Here is an 18,787-nt window from a genome sequence, read left to right as displayed (position 1 = left end):
TTTCTTTCTTTCTTTCTTTTTTTTCTTTCTTCTTTCTTTCTTTCTTTTCTTTCTTTCTTTCTTTCTTTTTTCTTTCTTCTTTCTTTCTTTCTTTCTTTTCTTTCTTCCTTCCTTCCTTCCTTCCTTCCTTTTCTTTCTTTCTTCCTTTTCTTTCTTTCTTTCTTTCTTTCTTTCTTTCTTTTTTCTTTTTCTTCTTTCTTTCTTTCTTTCTTTCTTTCTTTCTTTTCTTCCTTCCTTCCTTCCTTTCTTTCCTTCCTTCCTTCCTTTTTCTTTTTCTTTTTTTAATTTTTTTTTCAACGTTTATTTATTTTTGGGACAGAGAGAGACAGAGCATGAACGGGGGAGGGGCAGAGAGAGAGGGAGACACAGAATCAGAAACAGGCTCCAGGCTCTGAGCCATCAGCCCAGAGCCCGACGCGGGGCTCGAACTCCCGGACCACGAGATTGTGATTTAGTCTTTTTGTGACCACGAGATTGTGGCTGAAGTCGGACACTTAACGGACTGCGCCACCCAGGCGCCCCTTCCTTTCTCTTTCTTTCTTTCTTTCTTTCTTTCTTTCTTTCTTTTTCTTTCTTTCTTTCTTTCTTTCTTTCTTTCTTTCTTTCTTTCTTTCTTTCTTTCTTCGGTAAAATAACATAACATAAAATTTATCATTTTAACCATTTTTAACAGTATAATTCAGTGGCATGAGGCACACATGCATTATTGTGCTATTGCGCGGCCCTCAGCACCATCCGTCTCCAGAACTTTTTTATATTGCCTGAAGCTGCAACTCTGCACCCAGTAAGGACCACCTCCCCACCTTCCCCCACCCCGCCCCAGCTCCTGGCAACCACCGTCCTACTTTCTGTCTCTATGGACACGGCCACTTCCAGGTACCCCCCATCATGGAAGCATGCAGGGTTTGTCCATTCGTTTCTGACTTATTTCATTCAGCAAAATGTCCTCAAGCCTCATCCATGTTATAGCATGTCACAGTTCCTTTCCTTTTAAGGATGCGTAATAGCCATCGCGTGTCTACATGTTTTTGCATGTTCCTTTCATAATAATATAATAACAATATGATACACATATGTATTTACATACCACATTTAGTTCATCCACCTGTTGATGGACACCTGGGTCGTTTCCACATTTTGGCTCTGAGTCCTGCTTTCCATCCGCTGTGTGAACTTTGATGAGAAGCACATCTGTTATTCAGGATGGGCCTAGAGTTTTATTTTGTATTTTCATCACTTACGTATTTCTAATTAGCCCCACCCAGGCATAAGTGAAGTCAAATCAGTTCACCCAGAAAACAATGTGGAGGGTTCTCAAAACAGAACTACCATATGATCCCACAACCCCACTTCTGGGCATATACCGAGAGGAAATGAAAGCAGGATATTAAAGAGATGTCTGCCCTCCTGTGTTCACTGCAGCATTATTCACAATAGCCAAGATAACCCGTGTCCATCAACGGATGGATGGCTAAAGAAGATGTAAGGTACACGCATGGAGATCTGAGGGATATCCTGCCATTTGTGATAACACGGATGGACCTCGAGGGCATTGTGCTGAGTGAAATAAGCTAGACAGAGAAAGAGAAATACTGCGTGGTATCCTTTATGTGTGGAATCTTAAAAAAAAAAAAAAAAGGTCAAACTCATAGAAACAGAAGGTAAAAGAGAGGTTTGCCAGGGTGCAGACTTTCACTGATAACATGAATGAGGTCTAAGGATCTCAAATAAAACCTGGGAACCACAGTTGATAACACTGTGTTGTATAAGTGAAATTTGCTAAGAACTTAAGTGTTCTAACCCCAAAAAAGGTGAGCATGTGAGGTGATTGATATGTTAATTAACTGGATGGGAAGAATCCTTTCATGGTGGATACATATATCAAATCACCTGGATGCACGCTTTAAATATCTTTCCATTTTTTGTCGGTTTTACCTGAATAAAGCCAAGATCGTTAGAAAGTAGTTGATCCAAGGCACAGGGACTGAGTGTCTCCTTTGTTTGCAATCGTCAACTTTCAGACTCGGACGAGGTCTCAGAGAGCATGCAGACAGCCTTGGGGTACCTGTACAGTATCCTTGGGCCCGGGGCCCTCCCACAGGTCCCCACTGGTGGAAGAGGCACTGCTGTGTGAAGGACACATGACTCATCCCTGGAGAAGTTCAACTCCTAGGAAGCCAGTTTGCACTTAAATTTCATTCATGATGCTTTCAGCCATCATAGCTGGTTGGGTCCTTCCATAACAAAATGGAAGGCCACTCTTCCTCCTGATGAAGCTAGCTTCCCAATACTAGAAAGCAGATACTCTGTCCCTATTCAAGTTTCTCTTCTGTGCCATGAAAGCCTGGATTTCTTTGAAGAAGGGGATTCTTCAAGATAGTTTGTGTAGTCCTTTCTCCCCCACCACCTTGCCTGGATGTTCCACAGTTAGGCAGGGCCCATCCTAAGATACACTGTTGGTACATTGCCCAAAAATGGGCTAAACAGCTCAGACGGGGAGGACCAAACTGTTACTTCTTCTCTGTCTCTTCCCCCCGTGGAGGCAGTTTAATATAACAGTGGCTGTAGCTATTGCAGAAATATTGGCAGGATGACACAGAAGTGCTTTGCAAATGCAGTCCTTCTGGCGTGAGGACCACATGGGGAAAGTAACTGAGATACAGATACCGGATCCAGCCTCATTGGTTCTAGTTCAACAGAACTGGCCCACTTTAACTTTTTTTTTTATTTTACTTTTTAAAGTTTATTTATTTATTTTGAGAGAGAAGGAGCAAGCTGGGGAGGGGCAGAGAGGGAGGAAGAAACAGGATCCCAAGCAGGCTCCACACCATCAGTACAGAGCCCAGTACAGGGCTCAAACTCACGAACCTTGAGATCATGACCTGAGCTGAAATCAAGAGTCGGTCACTTAACTGACTCAGCCATCCAGGTGCCCCTAACTTATTTACTGATGCACATTCAGATTTGGAAATCTCTCTGTGGGACATGCCACCCAGGTCAGGGTAATAGGGATCCTTTTTTTTTTTTTTTTTTAAGTTTATTTATTTTGAGAGAGAGAGTGAGTGGGGGAGGGGCAGACAAAGAGAGAATCTCAAGCAGACTCCACGCTCAGCACAGAGCCCAACATGGGCTTGATCCCATGACAGTGAGATCGCAATATCCAGAGTCAGATGTTTAACTGACTGAGCCACCCAGGCGCCCCAGGGCAATGGGGATCCTAAAGAAAGCAAAGCCACACTTGCATGAAATAAGCCATGGTCTATACCTGACATGCCAAGACCATGGTCAGGCCTTGAGTCCAAGGCTGAGGGGTCCTTTGGAACCAGCCTTCAATCCTCTGGCCAGTTTATTGGTGACAACCTGTCCAGCAGCCTGGGTGCCGATTTGGATACATAGACCCATGAGCAGAGTTCATCCTGAGTGACTGTGCATGTACTGGTGAAAAACTGCTCTCTCCACTAGGAAGTCCTGTCTCGCCAGGGGCTGCTCACCGTGGCCTGTCATTCTCTAGTGAGTGATGGTCTCTGTACTTCCCTCCTGTGACCTGTAAGACCTAGGGAAAACCCTAGGAAGACGACACAGAGTGTCTGGGATGGGGAGATGGGATGAGGTTCTTGATACTGACCTCTAAGATCTGGTGTCAGAAGCTAATCATTAAAGTCTTTAACTTTTTTTTTTTAACAATTACATGTCAAGTTTTAAACACTGTGTTAAATTTCTTTACAGATTTTTAATGTTTATGTATTTTTGAGAGAGAGAGAGACAGAGTGCAAGTGGGAGAGGGTCAGAGAAAGAGAGGGAGACACAGATCTGAAGCTGAACTGTCAGCACAGAGCCTGATGCAGGGCTCGAACCCATGAACCAACCGGGAGATCATAACCTGAGCCAAAGTCAGACACTCAACTGACTGAGCCACCCAGGCTCCCCTTGGTCTTTAACTTTTATGCTCCCCTCCACCATGTCTGACACACTCTCAGTGGGTCCTAAAATCATGTTAGTTGTAGTCTGATATCATTGCCTCTCTTAAGTGCTATAAAATGTTATCTACACACCAATGTGCCCACTTATGGTTTCAAATCTTGTTTTGAGATAGTTATCCTTTATAAGGCATTTTCAGGAGGATTGTCTCATTTTCTCTGTTGAGTTGAGAAAACAGGGTGCTGGGATTTGTCCTTTTTTTAAAACTAATTTATTTGAGAGAGAAAGAGACAGACAGACATTGGGGGAGGGGCAGAGAGAGGAGAAAGAGAATACTCAGCAGGCCTCATGCTGTCAGCACAGAGCCCAACACAGGGCTCGAACTCACAAACCATGAGATCATGAACTGAGCTGAAATCAAGAGTCAGATGCTTAACCAGCTGAGCCACCCAGGCGCCCCTGAGTTTTGTCTTTGAGAAACAAAGGATGTGAAACTCAAAAGACTGAAGCAGGATCCCAGGTTTCACCTCAACTGCTCTGATTCAAGTCCTATATCCCGTTCATCCCACTCTCTTCTCCATCTGCCCAGACAATCTGGAGGACATAAGCCAGTTAGTATGATGTGCCTATCAAAAGATGGAGGTGGGGGTGGGGAATGGGAAAGTAGTGCTTCTATTATAAACTAGTATGTGCCCTTGGGCAAATCCTTCCTCCTTCCAAGCCCCCATTTCTTCATCTATAAAATAAAAGGTGTAGATAAGATGATCTTTGGGGCGCCTGGGTGGCGCAGTCGGTTAAGCGTCCGACTTCAGCCAGGTCACGATCTCGCGGTCCGTGAGTTCGAGCCCGCGTCGGGCTCTGGGCTGATGGCTCAGAGCCTGGAGCCTGTTTCCAATTCTGTGTCTCCCTCTCTCTCTGCCCCTCGCCCGTTCATGCTCTGTCTCTCTCTGTCCCCAAAATAAATAAACGTTGAAAAAAAAAAATTAAAAAAAAAAAAAAAAGATGATCTTTAAGGGCCTTTCCCACAGCATAAGCAAAGCAGTGAGAAAGCCCTTGTAGTGAATTTGATGTGACCGGGTACACAAATGCTGTGGGTGAATTGTGTGCCCCTATCCCCACCACCCTGTTCATGTGTTGAAGTCCTAACCCCCTAGTACCTCAGAATGTGATCTTATTTGGTGGTTAGGTCTTTACGGAGGAAATCAAGTCTAAAAAAATGAGGCCATTAGGATGGGCACTAATTCAGTATGGGTGGCATCCTTATAAAAAGGGGAAATTTGGACGCAGAGACACTGAAGTAGAGGGAAGACAATGTGATGACACATGGAGAGAAGATGGTCACCTACAAGCCAAGGAAAGAAGATGGAGCACACCCGCCCCCACCACCCTCAGAGGGAACCAGCCCTGTCCATGCCTGGATCTCAGACTCCCAGCCTCCAGAACCGGAGACAATGCACTTCTGTGGTTAAAGCCACCTGGTTGGTCTTACTTCATTACAGCTTCCCTGTAAACTGATCCAACCGGTATTTTGAATAAGAGGGAATTCAGATTTGACTGTTACTGTCCTGACACTTCTGGCGACCATTCCATTAAAGCAAGGCATGTCCCAAGGCTCCAGAGAAGAACCAGTTCTTTCAAACAAATGAGAAACTTGAACTTTTTTCTTAGCCTCTCACATTTCCTGGTCACGGTGAATATGTTAGTTTTGGGAAAAAATGGGTGAAAGACTTCAAGAATGGTTTGCAAATCTTGAAGATGGGTGCTGGTATCTTAATAAAATTGACACATTACAGAGAAAAGAAAACAAACAGGAGCAAACACAGGCCACAACTTAGAAAATTAAGGGTGGGAAAGGCTTCTTCAAGTACAATGTCAACACATGAGAAATGTGAGGAGAGCCTGAATGATTTGAACACAAAAAATAATGTCCGTGTGATAGAAAATGAAAGTAAAAGATTAAGTTAGGAAGATTGATGATGAATTGGGAAAATATTTGTATTTTATACAAATACAGAAAGAGAAGGCTTTATTTTTTTAATATTTATTTTGAGAGAGAGAATTGTGAAGGGCAGAGAGAGAGGGAGAGAGAGCGAATCCCAAGCAGGCTGCGCACTGTCAGCACAGAGCCCCACGTGGGGCTTGATCCCATGAACTGTGAGATCATTACCTGAGCCGAAATCAAGAGTCGGACACTTAACCAACTGAGCCACCCAGGTGTCTCCACCCCCAAAATAGAAAGCTTTATATTGTCAACACTAATAAGTGAAGCCACATTGAAAGGCAGGCCTCTGCTGCTTCTGGCCCAGGTGGAAACATAGGGTCCAGATTTGCCCTCCCAGCTTAAATACATTTTTAGAAGGCGGAAATATATGATATATGAAATGACAGGTTTTAGCCATTTGGAGAGAGGGGTGAGCCTTGAGAGTGTCCAGTTCGCCACCCAGAGAGTGTCCAGGCCAAGGTACAGGGGAGGGGGAGTGGGGGAGCCCAGTGGGTCTCTGAGTTTCAGGGACAGAGTTGCGTGGTGGGGCGCCCATGGCAGCCAGGGTTCACAGGCAGAGAACCAGAGTGGAGAGAGGCAGGAGGGCATCCCAGTCTTCGGCTGAAGACTGAGCCAGTCAGTACGTGTAGGGGAGGCAAGAGCTGGAGGCTGGGCCAGGTGGATGGGCACTCTGCCTGTCTTCTCCAAGAAGCTCAGCGAAGCTTCCATCCTTTACCTGGTGAAAGTGGAAAAGGACATGGAAGCAATGTGCCTGGAGGTTCTCCTGGCTCAGGCCCAGGTGAGGTGTGGTCACCTCACTCAAATTCCAGCATTCAGTTCGTGAGAATTCAGGCACAGGCCACATTTAATAGCAACAAGAGCTGGGAAAGACTGTCCCTGGCTAAGTAGTCACTGCCAAGAGAAGCTTTGGGAGAAGCACGCGTTTTGTGCGGGATTAGTTTGATGCAACAGCTCAGCTAGAGAAATCAGGAATGGGTTATGTGACCACTCGTTTGCATGCATCAGTACCTATTACTACCATTTAAAAGAGCAATGCCTTGAGAAAACTTGAAATATAAATACTTCCTCTGTCGATTGCATATGTATCTAAATATCTTTAGAAGCTAAATAATTATCTTGCCAGCATTACAACCCAGGAAGGTTTTTCTTAAGGACCTGCGAGCCATCTCTTTGAAATGTAAACCTCTAGGAAGCTATTGTCCCTCTCTGTCACCACAGGGGGCAGGGAGGTCGTTATGCATGGGCTCTAGGCACCTTGCTTTGAGCTGTAACTACCTTGTTGTTGGAGAAATGTGAATAGTTTGCTTTATCCTTTGAAAAGAGACAACTAGCACGGATGGGCACCCAGATCACCAGGTGAATTTAGGATGAACTATGAAAGCATTAAGAAACAACTGGCCAAGAACATGGTTATATAATTTCACCAAAAAAAATAATAATAATGATAAATCATCGTCCTTATCCCATTTTTGAAAAATGACGTTTTAACCTAACATAAACTTAATTCTCTTTGACAGGTAAGATCTCAGGTATCTGTCTTCTTCTTCTTCTTCTTCTTCTTCTTCTTCTTCTTCTTCTTTTTCGATTTGTGTGTATTTCCTGATTGTTTTACAGTCTTTACGCATTAGTTGTGCAATCTGGACAAGCTACATCTTCTATTTCCTTCTCCCTCTTGGAAAAACCATGTGCCCATAGATACTATTACTTTATGTCATGGCTGGGTATTAATTGTATCCCAGCGTTTCAGTGAAACTTCTAATATTTCAGTGACGTGCCCATGGTACACCCTTTCCTTGTCCCCTCCTGTTCGTGGGGAATCTCAGTGCCAACACGAAAGATCTCAGGGCAAGCAAAGGACCAGGGATCCAGGACGTAAACACAGCCCGCTACTCTAGGCTACATCTTCCCTTAATCCCTAACACAAGCGAAGACAAATGGAAAATTGGGTCCCAGGTCCAGGCGGTCAATCCCCTCCACACAGCGCCCTCTTAAGCACCAGATACGGTGGAGACATTCGAGACGACCCCTAACATGTGGGCGCTTAGACTTATGGGAAACAAAGTCCGGGTATTGGTCCCGCTCCCGAGGCGGACTCCCGTCAGGAGCACCGCCGGCGTCGTCCTGCGCATGTGCGACTCGCCCTGTGTGCGTGTTCGCGCACGCGCAGTGCCGCCGCGCCGCTCTCGCTTCCTGTCCGTGCCCAGGTCACCGCTGGCCGTGCTTCCCAGGCTTCGGCCTCAGGCGGGCAAGGACCCCGGGGCCTGCGGGGCTGCGCGCCGTCCGTCCGGGCCGGCACCCAGCGGGCGCCGAGCTGTGCGGGCCGGGCGGAGTCTCGAGCGGAGACCCCCAAGCGCGAGCCCCGGAGCCCGCGGGCTGGGCCGGAGTGGGCGGGCGGCGGCACCGGCGGCGCAGGGCGGCGGGGCCCGGGCCCGGCCCGTTTGCACCCGCGGCGGTTCGGCCGAGGCTCGCGGTACGGCGAGGTCCCAGGCGGCCGATTCGGGCCCCGGGACGGTCGTCTGCCCGAAGTGAATTTGTCCCGGAGGCCCAGATCCGGCTCCTCGGGAACGGCGGCCCCGGGAGGCGCCGCGCCAGCTCCGGAGCCCTCGGGAGCCTCGGGGCAGCTCGGCAGGTCCCGACGAGGTAGGTCGTGGGCTTTCGGGTCTCCAGGCGGTTGCGCATCTTGTGGGCCGCGCCGCAAACCGAGGGCGCGAGCGGCGGCCAGGGAGGGATGGGCTCTCCCCGGGACTCGTGGGGCCCGGGTTTCCTGGGAGCGCAGGGGGTCCCCGCGTGGGCTGCGGACGTTGTGTGTCCGCTCCGTTCTCCAGTCCCGATACCCCTTGCTCCGCGTGCCGCCCTCTCCGGCTTCCAAGCGGGTCTCTAAGCGCCCCTGAGCACCTGTGCTGTGTGCTCTATGTGCCGACCGCGCTGGGCTCTGCCCTGTGGCATCCGCCAGTGTAGTGCAGGACAAGCCTGCGAGGGTTTGCTGCTGCTGCGGCCGCGGCCGCTGGGGTGACAGAGGAGGAGGTTGGGCCTGAGAAGGGAGGTGGCTCTTGCAGGGTGACCGAGTCTATGGGTGGGATTGTGGATGCGACTCAACTCCTGCGCCAATGTGCTTCCACTCTGTTAAAGTTTTCTTCTTACGTGCAATGATAACGTAGTTAAGTTAGATAATATAAAAACAAAATCGTGCCTTGATGATGCCCATCTGTCCCGTTTTGGAGAGCTAATATTCTTTTTCCCTCTGGATACTTTGATTTTAAACAGTTTGAAGACACAGTAAGAAAATTTGTAAACGGTGTAAGGGGAGATTTTTTTTTTTTTGGCAACATTAATTTAATGAAGGCAAACTATTTAAAAAAGGAGTGAATATTTATATTAACCAACGAGGGTACCCCTCTAAACATCTCCTGTGGGGTGCCTGGGTGGCTCCATTGGTTAAGGGTCCAACTTCAACTCAGATCTTGATCTCATGGTCAGTGAATCCGAGCCCTGCATCAGCGTCTGTGCTGACAGCTCGGAGCCTGGAGCCTGCTTTGGATTCTGTGTTTCCCTCTCTCTCTGCCCCTCCCCTGCTCACGCTCTGTCTCTCAAAAATAAACAAACATTAAAAAACTTAAAACCAAACATCTCCTGATATGTGGGAGTAACAGGTATGCTTTGTGTTCCACCTTTGTCACATCTTTAGCTCCTTGTAAGTGTTCACAGGGTGTCATTTTATGAGCTTTTCTTTGGCGGTTACTACGCAGGATGCTCCTGCCTGGGCAGGCCAGATTACCCATGACTTCTGTTATTTCTTTCTCCTTCCCTAGGTCCACCGTTAACAGTCTGTACGCATTTCCAAGAGCAGTAGAAAATGAATGAGTCCCAGGTGAGCTTTCCTTTGTCTGTATATATTCTCTTACTTGTTTTTTAATGCATTTTAGGAGGTTTATATGGTTCCAGATTTTACAGTGGGAATGTAGAAATAAATAAAAGACATCATCGTGTAAAATAAAATTGTTAGGATTTGGATCGGCACCCAGAGTCCTTGTTGAGTTTATGTGTGTAGATAGTGGGCTACTTCAGGGCTGTGGGGGTAGAGCTACAAATATTTTTTTTAATTTTTTTTTTTTAATGTTTACTTTTGAGAGAGAGAGACGGAGCTTGAGCAGTGGAAGGGCAGAGAAGGAGATAGAGAATCCAAAGTAGGCCCCAGGCTCCATGTTGTCAGCACAGAGCCCGACATGGCGCTCGAACCCACGAACGGCGAGATTGGGGAGATGATGACCTGAGTGGAAGAGGCTTAACTGACTGGACTGCCCACGTGCCCCTATAGCTACAAATGTAACTGATGTTCCTGACAGTTACAGAAAAAGAAGAGTACCGCCCATTACGTGATTTGTATTGACTGTAAGAAGAACCCAGTCTGTTACTTGTGGGTTTTAAAGATTTCCCAAGACTTGAAAAAAATTTTCTTGTTAAAATTGAAATAACCAGGGATGGCTTTCCCAGTAACAACCTTTAATGTCATTGCAACACGTGGCTTATACTTGTAGCTTATCTGAGCTGAGGGCCTGCCCAGGGAGAAATGACATGCACCAAAATGCTGTGATCCAGCCAGACATATTTTCCCTGCTACTGTTTAATACAGGGGTAAAAGCGAAGTCCTGAGGAAATGGCCTGTTAATCCTTCAGATGCTTCTGTTACTGTTTATTCAGGTTGTGCCGTAAATGGTACGGGAAGGTATTCTCTAGTAAATGTGTCCTCACGTCTGTTTCCGTTTCAATCCTCAGCGTTTGGGTTTTGTCCTCACCACTCTCCTGAATGTGGTGGTAAAGATTAGCATTGACCTCATTACAGTCAAATCCGTTGGGCGTTTTCCAGCCCTTCCCTCACATCACCATGTGTTTGCTGTTGACCGGTTACTTATAAATGGATACTTTCTCCTGGGGTCTCTTGGTTCTTGGCCTCTAAAACAAGTCACCTGAAGTATTTCTGTAAATACCTTGAGCTGATGAGGAGTCTTTGAAAGAGGGGGTGGGGATAGCCCACATTATCTCTCTTTTTTAATATATAATATTTGGTGTTCAGAGGTTCACAGTTTTCTGAATGTTTTGGGTTTGTTCTTTTCAATCAGGATATGCGTAAGAGTCCACATGTTGTGGCTGGCCGATAAGTCTTTAAAAATTTTTTTTTAAATGTTTATTTACTTTTGACAGGGAGAGAGACACGAGTGTGAGCGGGGAGGGGCAGAGAGAGGGAGACACAGAATCCTCTGTGTGAATGCCTCAGAATCCTCTGAGCTGTCAGCACAGAGCCCAACATGGGGCTCAGACTCATGAACTGTGAGATCATGGCCTGAGCCGAAGTCGGATGCTTAACTGACTGAGCCACCAGGTGCCCCTAAATTTGTTTTTAATGTTTATCCATTTATTTTTGAGAGAGAGAGAAAGATCTCGAGTGGGGAAGGGTCAGAGAGAGGGGTGGGGGGAGAGAGAGAATCCCAAGCAGGCTCCATGCTGTCATTTTAGAGCCCCACGTGGGACCCGATTTCACAAGATCCCACGATTGAGATGGTGACCTGAGCCAAGACCAGGAGTCCGACGTTCAACTGACAGAGCCACCCAGGCACCCTGTCTTTTAAATCTTTTAATAGTAGCTCCCCCTGTGTGTCTCTTGTGTTACTTTGTAATTTATGTTTTGAAGAAATTGGGTTTATCCTTAGTTTCCCGTGGTCTGTATCACATTGCTGTCATTTTACCTTTCACACTTTTTTTTTTTTTTTAATTCCCAGTAAATCTTGTAAAATTGGTAGTTAACTTGGGAAGTTTACCCATTTACGTTCAGTTCTTTTGGCAAGACTTTGTTCCTCATGACCCTTGTCTACTTTCTCCTGGAGGCCGTGTTCTAATCCTGTCTTTTTTTGTGTGTGATGTTAACCTCCATTGGCTGATGTTCATTGCCAGTTCTTCAGGGGAGACAAGGTGATACATGCTGCTTTACCGTTGCTTCTTCATTTACTAGCTAGAATACTTTTCTAAAGGAAAGCATCTCTCAAATCGTTCTGTGGTTCACACAGAAAAGATAATTTCCACAATATTGAGTAGGCTCCTGTGCAACAGGAATTTAGTTTGCGTGTTTCGTTTTTGTTATCATTAGCTCACGGGGTTAGACGCGTTTTAAGTTTTTCAGTACACTGAAGTTGTCACTCTATTTGGTGTCTAGGTGGATCTGTCTTTGACCAGAGGAATCTCTTCAGATTGGTTTCTGAGTCTTTTGAAACATCCCCTATATATTCGATGGCTTTCGTTTTTATTCAGCATTTTATTTTGAAAAAACTTCAGGGGCGCCTGGGTGGCGCAGTCGGTTGAGCGTCCGACTTCAGCCAGGTCACGATCTCGCGGTCCGGGAGTTCGAGCCCCGCGTCGGGCTCTGGGCTGATGGCTCGGAGCCTGGAGCCTGCTTCCGATTCTGTGTCTCCCTCTCTCTCTGCCCCTCCCCCGTTCATGCTCTGTCTCTCTCTGTCCCAAAAATAAATAAAAAAAACGTTAAAAAAAAAAAATTAAAAAAAAAAAAAACAAAAAAAAAAAACTTCAAATTGCACAACAGTTGCAAGGATCGTACGAAGAACTCCCGTGTTCCTTTTGCCCAGATACTCCAGATTTTGACATGTTCCCGCATTTGCTTTATTATCTCTGTGTATATATGTATTTTTTTCTGAACCATTTGAGAGTGGATGTCATCTGTCATGTCCCTTTTCAGATTGTACCTCCTGAGATCAAAGATACTGAATTCAGGAAATGTAACTTTGATATAATATTTTTATCGAATCTATAGTTCACCTTCTGATTTAACAAGTTTTCCTAGTAATCTCCTTTATAGCAATTTTTTATTTCCAGTTAAGCGTCTGCTCTTGATTTTGGCTCAGGTCGTGATCTTGCAGTTTCTGAATTTGAGCCCCCTGTCTGGCTCTGTGATGACAGTGTGGAACCTGCTTGGGATTCTCTCCCTCCCTCTCTCTCTCTCTCTCTCTCTCTCTCTCTGTCCCTCCACTGCTCATGCACACATACTCCCTCTCTCAAAATAAATAAATAAACATTTTTTTAATAAGTGCATTTCCTGTAGACAGCACATAGTGGGGTCTTGCTTTTTTTTTTTTTTTTTTAATCCAGTCTGACAGTTTCTATTAATTGGGCTGCTTCGGCCATTTACACCTAATACAATTATTGGCATAACTGGTTAGGTTGTAGTCCATTGTCTTTCATTTCTAGTTGTCCCATCAGCTTTGTCTCCTCTTTCTTCCTTGTTTTCCTTCCTTTGGACTAATTGAATTTTTTTTATGATTCCATTTCACATCCTTTGTGGGGTTGTTAGCTATAGCATGGTTGTTATTTCAGTGGGTGCTTTAGGGTTTGTAGTATGCAGCTTTAATTCGTCACAGTTTCTCTTGAGGTGATGTTCTCTTTTGCTTAGCATGCAGGAAGGTTATGGTCCCTTCCATTTGTCCCTTCTGGGTCCTTAAACTGTTGTTGCATTTTGCTTTTACAGGCAGGATCACCCCCGCAGTACATTGTGATTGTTATGTAAACAGTTATCTTTTAAAGAATAAGGGAGAATAGCATAGTTACTATTTTTTCTGAAAAAAATCCAGATTCTTATTTTCTGTCATTTTCCTTCTGCCTGGAGGACTTCCGTCACCTCTTCTTCTAGTTGATGATGAGTTCCTTCAGGCCTTGTATGTCTGAAAACGCCTTTATTTTTGCGTTGGCTTTTATGTCAAGGGAGCTATGCTGGTTTTTCTCCTGTGCTTCAAACCTGTTCCTCTGCTGTCTTCTCGCTTACATTGTTTCCAAGAGAAATATGATGTTCTCCTCACCTTCCTTCTCTGTATATAACCTGGTTTTTATTTATTTTTCTTCCTCTTGCTGCGTTTAAGTTTTTATTTACTTATTTTCAGAGAAGGGGGTGGAAGGAGCAGAGAGAGAGGCAGAAACAGGATCCCAAGCAGGCTCTACACTGTCAGCACAGAGCCCGAGGCGGGGCTCGAACTCACGAACTGGGAGATCATGACCTGAGCTGAGATCAAGAGTCAGACGCTTAACTGACTGAGTCACCCAGGCACCCCTAAACTTTTCTCTTTGTTTCTGGTTTTGAGCAGTTTGATTGTGAGAGGTCTTGGTATTGTTTTCTTCATGTCTCTGTGCTTGGGGATCTCCTTGAACTTCTTGGATCTGTGTGTTTATGATTTTCGGCAACCGTGAGAAATTTTTGATCGTATTTTTTCAGCTATGCCCCCCGACTCCCCATCCATCCGCTCTGCATGGATTCCTCTTACCTGTATGTTCCGCCACTTGAAGTTGTCCCACAGCTCACTGACACTCTTCATTCTCTTCAAACTCTGTTCTCTCTGCGTGCTTCATCTTATATAAGCTTCTGTTGCTGTGCTTTGAGTTGACTGGTCTTTTTTTCCGGCAGTGTGTTCATCTAGTCTGCTGTACTTTTCATCTCAGACACTGTAGCTTTTATGTGCAGAAGTTCAGTCTGAGTCTTTGTTTATATCCTCCCTGTTCCTACTCAGATATTTTGAACATAAGGAATCCCGTTATAAACTGTTTCCTTGTGCTCTGGCGCTTATAACATGTGTCCGCTCTGGGCCCACTTTGGTCGATTGACGATTTTCTGTACGGGCTATACTTTCCTACCTGTTTCCCCAGTGTGTCAACCGTCCTCACCTCTGTTTGGGTTCTCCCTCCCTGCTGCAGGGCTGGAAACTCTCAAGGCAGTAACCACAGGCCTCACCTTGTTTATTTCCTGTCTCTGATTACTGTCCACGATCGTTGCTTCAAGATCAGCATCTTGGAGACCACAGCTCTGTATATTCTGTTTTTTGGTGTCCTTTCAGGAGGGAGGGTAAATCCAGTGCTTCTTCATCTTGGCTGAAAGCAGTCCCAAGATCTTGAGTCATAGTTAGAAACCTTTCCCCGCACTGGTTATGGGCAAATTCACCCATAGTTTGTGTTTGTTTGTTTTCTGTGTTGCTGAATATTTTACATTTAGATCACTGATCAGTTGGACTTTTTTCTTTTATGGTGTAAGCTACGGATGCTGTTTTGTCCATGCCCAAGTGACTACCGTTACTCCAACACTGTTTATTGCAGTCAGTTCCGTGGATTATTGTAAAGTCTGTTTTTAGACTTGGTGCTCTACGTCACAGACACGTCTCCATTCTCGCGCCGAACCAAACCATTTCATTCATAAAGGTTGGGGTCTTTTTTTTTTTTTTTTAATGTTTATTTAAGTAATGTGGGGCTTGGACTCACAACCCCAAGATCAAGAGTCTCATGCTCTTCTGACTGAGCCAGCCAGGCGCCCCATGAAGGTTGTGTTTTGAAACTGGTAGGATTAGGCCCCCTAAACTGCTGCTTTCTTTGGAGATTTTCCTAATTGTTCTTGATTTCTTCCCCTCATATGAACTTTAGTGCCAGCTTGCGTAGTTCCAGGCAAAAGCTTTTTTTTTTTTTTTTTTTTAATGTTTGTTTGTTTTTGAGAGAGTGCAAGTTGGGGAAGTTCAGAGTGAGGCAGACAGAGGATCAGAAGTGGGCTCTGTGCTGACAGCATAGAGCCCAATTCAGGGCTCGAAAACACGAGCCGCAAGATCATGACCTCAGTAGAAGTTAGACACTCAACCGACTGAGCCACCCAGGCCCCCCACGAAAAAAGTTTTTTGATCTTTTTGTTGGGATCACACATCTGTAAAGTAATTGGGGGTAACTTGCATCTTTGTGTTACTGAGTTGACCTGTGCAGGAACAAAGCGTCATGCCATTTGTTCAAGTGTACCTCTGTGTCTTTCAGGACTGTTTTTAAAGTTTTCCTGCTATAGATTTTACACATTTTTTTTTTTAATATATGAGATTTATTGTCAAATTGGTTTCCATACAACACCCAGCGCTCATCCCAACAGGTGCCCTCCTCCATGCCCATCACCCACTTTCCCCTTTCCCCCACCCCCCGCCAACCTTCAGTTTATTCTCAGTTTTTAAGAATCTCTTATAGTTCGGGGCACCTGGGTGGCGCAGTCGGTTAAGCGTCCGACTTCAGCCAGGTCACGATCTCGCGGTCCGTGAGTTCGAGCCCCGCGTCGGGCTCTGGGCTGATGGCTCAGAGCCTGGAGCCTGTTTCCGATTCTGTGTCTTCCTCTCTCTCTGCCCCTCCCCCGTTCATGCTCTGTCTCTCTCTGTCCCAAAAATGAATAAACGTTGAAAAAAAAAAATTAAAAAAAAAAAAAGAATCTCTTATAGTTCGCCTCCCTCCCTAACTTTTTTTTTCCCCCATGGTCTTCTGTTAAGTTTCTCAGGATCCACATAAGAGTGAAAACATATGGTATCTGTCTTTCTCTGTATGACTTATTTCACTTAGCATAACACTCTATACATTTCTTATTAACAGTTTTATCTTTTCTGTTGCTCTGTAAACTGTACGCTTCTTTTTACGTAACGAGGGTTTTTGGTTTTGTTTTGTTTTTTTTAAGATTGTTTTTCTTTCTTTTTTTTTCTTTTTTAACTTTATTTAACTAATCCTTACACCCAGCCTGGGGCTCAAACTCACAACCCCAAGATCAAGAGTCGCCAGCTCCTCCCCTCGAGCCAGCCAGGCATCCTGAGGGCTGTTGCTTTCTGTGTGTTGATTTTATATCCTGTCATCTAACAGAATTCTTTCATTGAGTTGGTTTTGTTTTTGACTCTCTGAGTTTTCTAGGTGTAGTGTATCACCTGCAAATAATAGTTTGACTTTTTCTCTGTTGATTGTTATGCCTCTGATTGTTTTTCTCCAATCGGAGGTAGCACTTTGCCCCGTTCCCGATCTTACTGAGAATGAGTCTAGTGTTTGTCCATTAAGTAAAACCCCGATTTTAGAACTGAGAAGTCTCCATAAATACACATGTGCGTGTGTGTCCTCATCTGTGTAAACTTAAAAAGCATACATGAGGGGCGCCTGGGTGGCGCAGTCGGTTAAGCGTCCGACTTCAGCCAGGTCACGATCTCGCGGTCCGGGACTTCGAGCCCCGCGTCGGGCTCTGGGCTGATGGCTCAGAGCCTGGAGCCTGTTTCTGATTCTGTGTCTCCCTCTCTCTCTGCCCCTCCCCCGTTCATGCTCTGTCTCTCTCTGTCCCCAAAATAAATAAACGTTGAAAAAAAAAATTAAAAAAAAAAAAGCATACATATGCTTGTGTGTGATTGAGATGGGTACGTGTATGCACGTGTCACACGTACTTTGCGTCTCAGGGTACAAGAGTGTGTGCGTGTATGCAAGTCCGTGCTAGTGAAGTATCCATTTCTGTTTTCGTGAGGAATTTTTTAATCACGTATGTAGTTCAAATATTGTCAGGTGTTTGCAGCATCTTTGTGGAGATCAGTCTTTTCTTAGCTGTATTATAATGGCATGTTATGTCAGTGGATTTTCAAAGATTAAACAGGTCTGTATTTTTGGAGTAAGTGCCGCTTAGATGTTCTATGTTACCGTTTCAGTCTGGTGTTGGATTCTGTTTGCTGATATTTCGTTGTGGATGTTCGTGTTGATGTAAGAGATACCGTGTAATTTTATCTATCCTATTTATTGATCGATTGGTCTTCTAATCCTGCTACTCCTTGCCGTGTGGACTGAGAACCCAGAAGGTTCTTACTCTCCATGGCAGTTCACAGGCTCACTCGGCCTGGACCAGCTGGGACGCCCTGTCTGGGTGGCCAGTCAGCTCAACTCTGCAGTCTTGGGCAGTCTCAGCCGTGGCATCCGGATCAGTGGTATGAACCCTTGTTGATGCAGACTTTGTAAGTGATATAAACCCCCTGTTGATGAGGACCTTGTAAGTAGCAGGGCCATGGGGCACATTTGCTGAGCGCTTCTCTTCTGAAATACGAGTTCAGTGTTCACGGTCGCCTGAACTACTCCTGGCAGCAACTCTGGAAACCTTCTTGCCTCCTCCGCTGGGGCTTCTGTACCCCCTGTTCGGGCTGGGGTGGAAGGGTATCTCGAGTGTTTGAAGGAAAAGTGTTCCCTTTGATAAGTCAGTTGTCATGCTTTGCTGCAAATACCTTTACAATGTCTGCACACCTCAGTGATAGCTTGGCTTCATCTACGGTTCTGGGTTCGAAATCCTTTTTCCTTCGCAAGCAGTGGGCAGTTCTCTGTGGGTTTTTCTCAGGTGAGAAGTAGAATGGCAGTTCCCAGGGGTACCTAAGGGTATTTTTGCCACCCTTGTAACTTTTTAGGATTGTTTTTCCGCTTTGGGTATTTTGTCAGGAAATTTCTAGATCTGTATTTTCCTCCCAGTAGTCCTGTTTGCAAATTGGATGGCCCCTTTTGATGCGAAGGCTTACTTGATTCTTCAGCTCAGGTATCGTTTTCAGTTGTTGTTTTTTTTCTCTCGTTCGTTGTGAAAATGTCAAATCTGTCAGATTTGGCTTTCATATCTCAAGCTTTATCTCATCATGTCAATTTCTAGTTATCTGAGAGATTTCCTAGATTATATATTTTGTGTCCCATTTGTTATTTAAGCCTGTTCCTTGGGGATTTAAAAAAATTCAACAATTTGGTCTTTAATCTCTAAGCATTTTGTGATGGCTGTTTTTAGGAGAATGTTCTCATGTTATGGAAGCAATATCCTGCTTAATTTGTTAAAAAATATAAATCAGTGGAAAAATTGTCAGTCGTTTCCTTTATGAAATGGATTCCATTATTGCTGACCAGCTCACCTTGATGCTTAGCTTTTACTTACTCGCTTTTCCTCAATTGGCGAGAATTCTTGATTTTTTTAATTTCGATTTTTGAGAGAAAAATTCCTAACAGCTAACGTGAATATATTCACCTAATGACCCCATTTTGCGCTTT

General features: G+C 45.1%; 1 protein-coding gene across 3 annotated transcripts in view; it reads left to right on the top strand.

Moving 5' to 3' along the window:
• RBAK (RB associated KRAB zinc finger) overlaps positions 1–18,787 on the top strand; it is a 40,914-nt gene that overhangs the window by 11,528 nt on the left and 10,599 nt on the right. For 2 of the 3 annotated variants that reach the window (XM_043559614.1, XM_043559616.1), the window contains one exon: positions 9,730–9,788. In XM_043559614.1, coding sequence (XP_043415549.1) covers positions 9,774–9,788 — 15 coding nt within the window. In that variant the 5' untranslated portion in view covers positions 9,730–9,773. Of the gene's footprint in view, positions 1–8,401; positions 8,561–9,729; positions 9,789–18,787 lie in introns of those variants that run through there. The other variant, XM_043559615.1, reaches the window with a different exon arrangement.

The sequence above is a fragment of the Prionailurus bengalensis genome, chromosome E3 (genome assembly GCF_016509475.1).
Source record: "Prionailurus bengalensis isolate Pbe53 chromosome E3, Fcat_Pben_1.1_paternal_pri, whole genome shotgun sequence".
Classification (NCBI taxonomy): domain Eukaryota; kingdom Metazoa; phylum Chordata; class Mammalia; order Carnivora; family Felidae; genus Prionailurus; species Prionailurus bengalensis.
The sequence above is the reverse complement of the archived record's forward strand: the minus strand, read 5'-3'. Positions and strand labels throughout refer to the sequence as shown.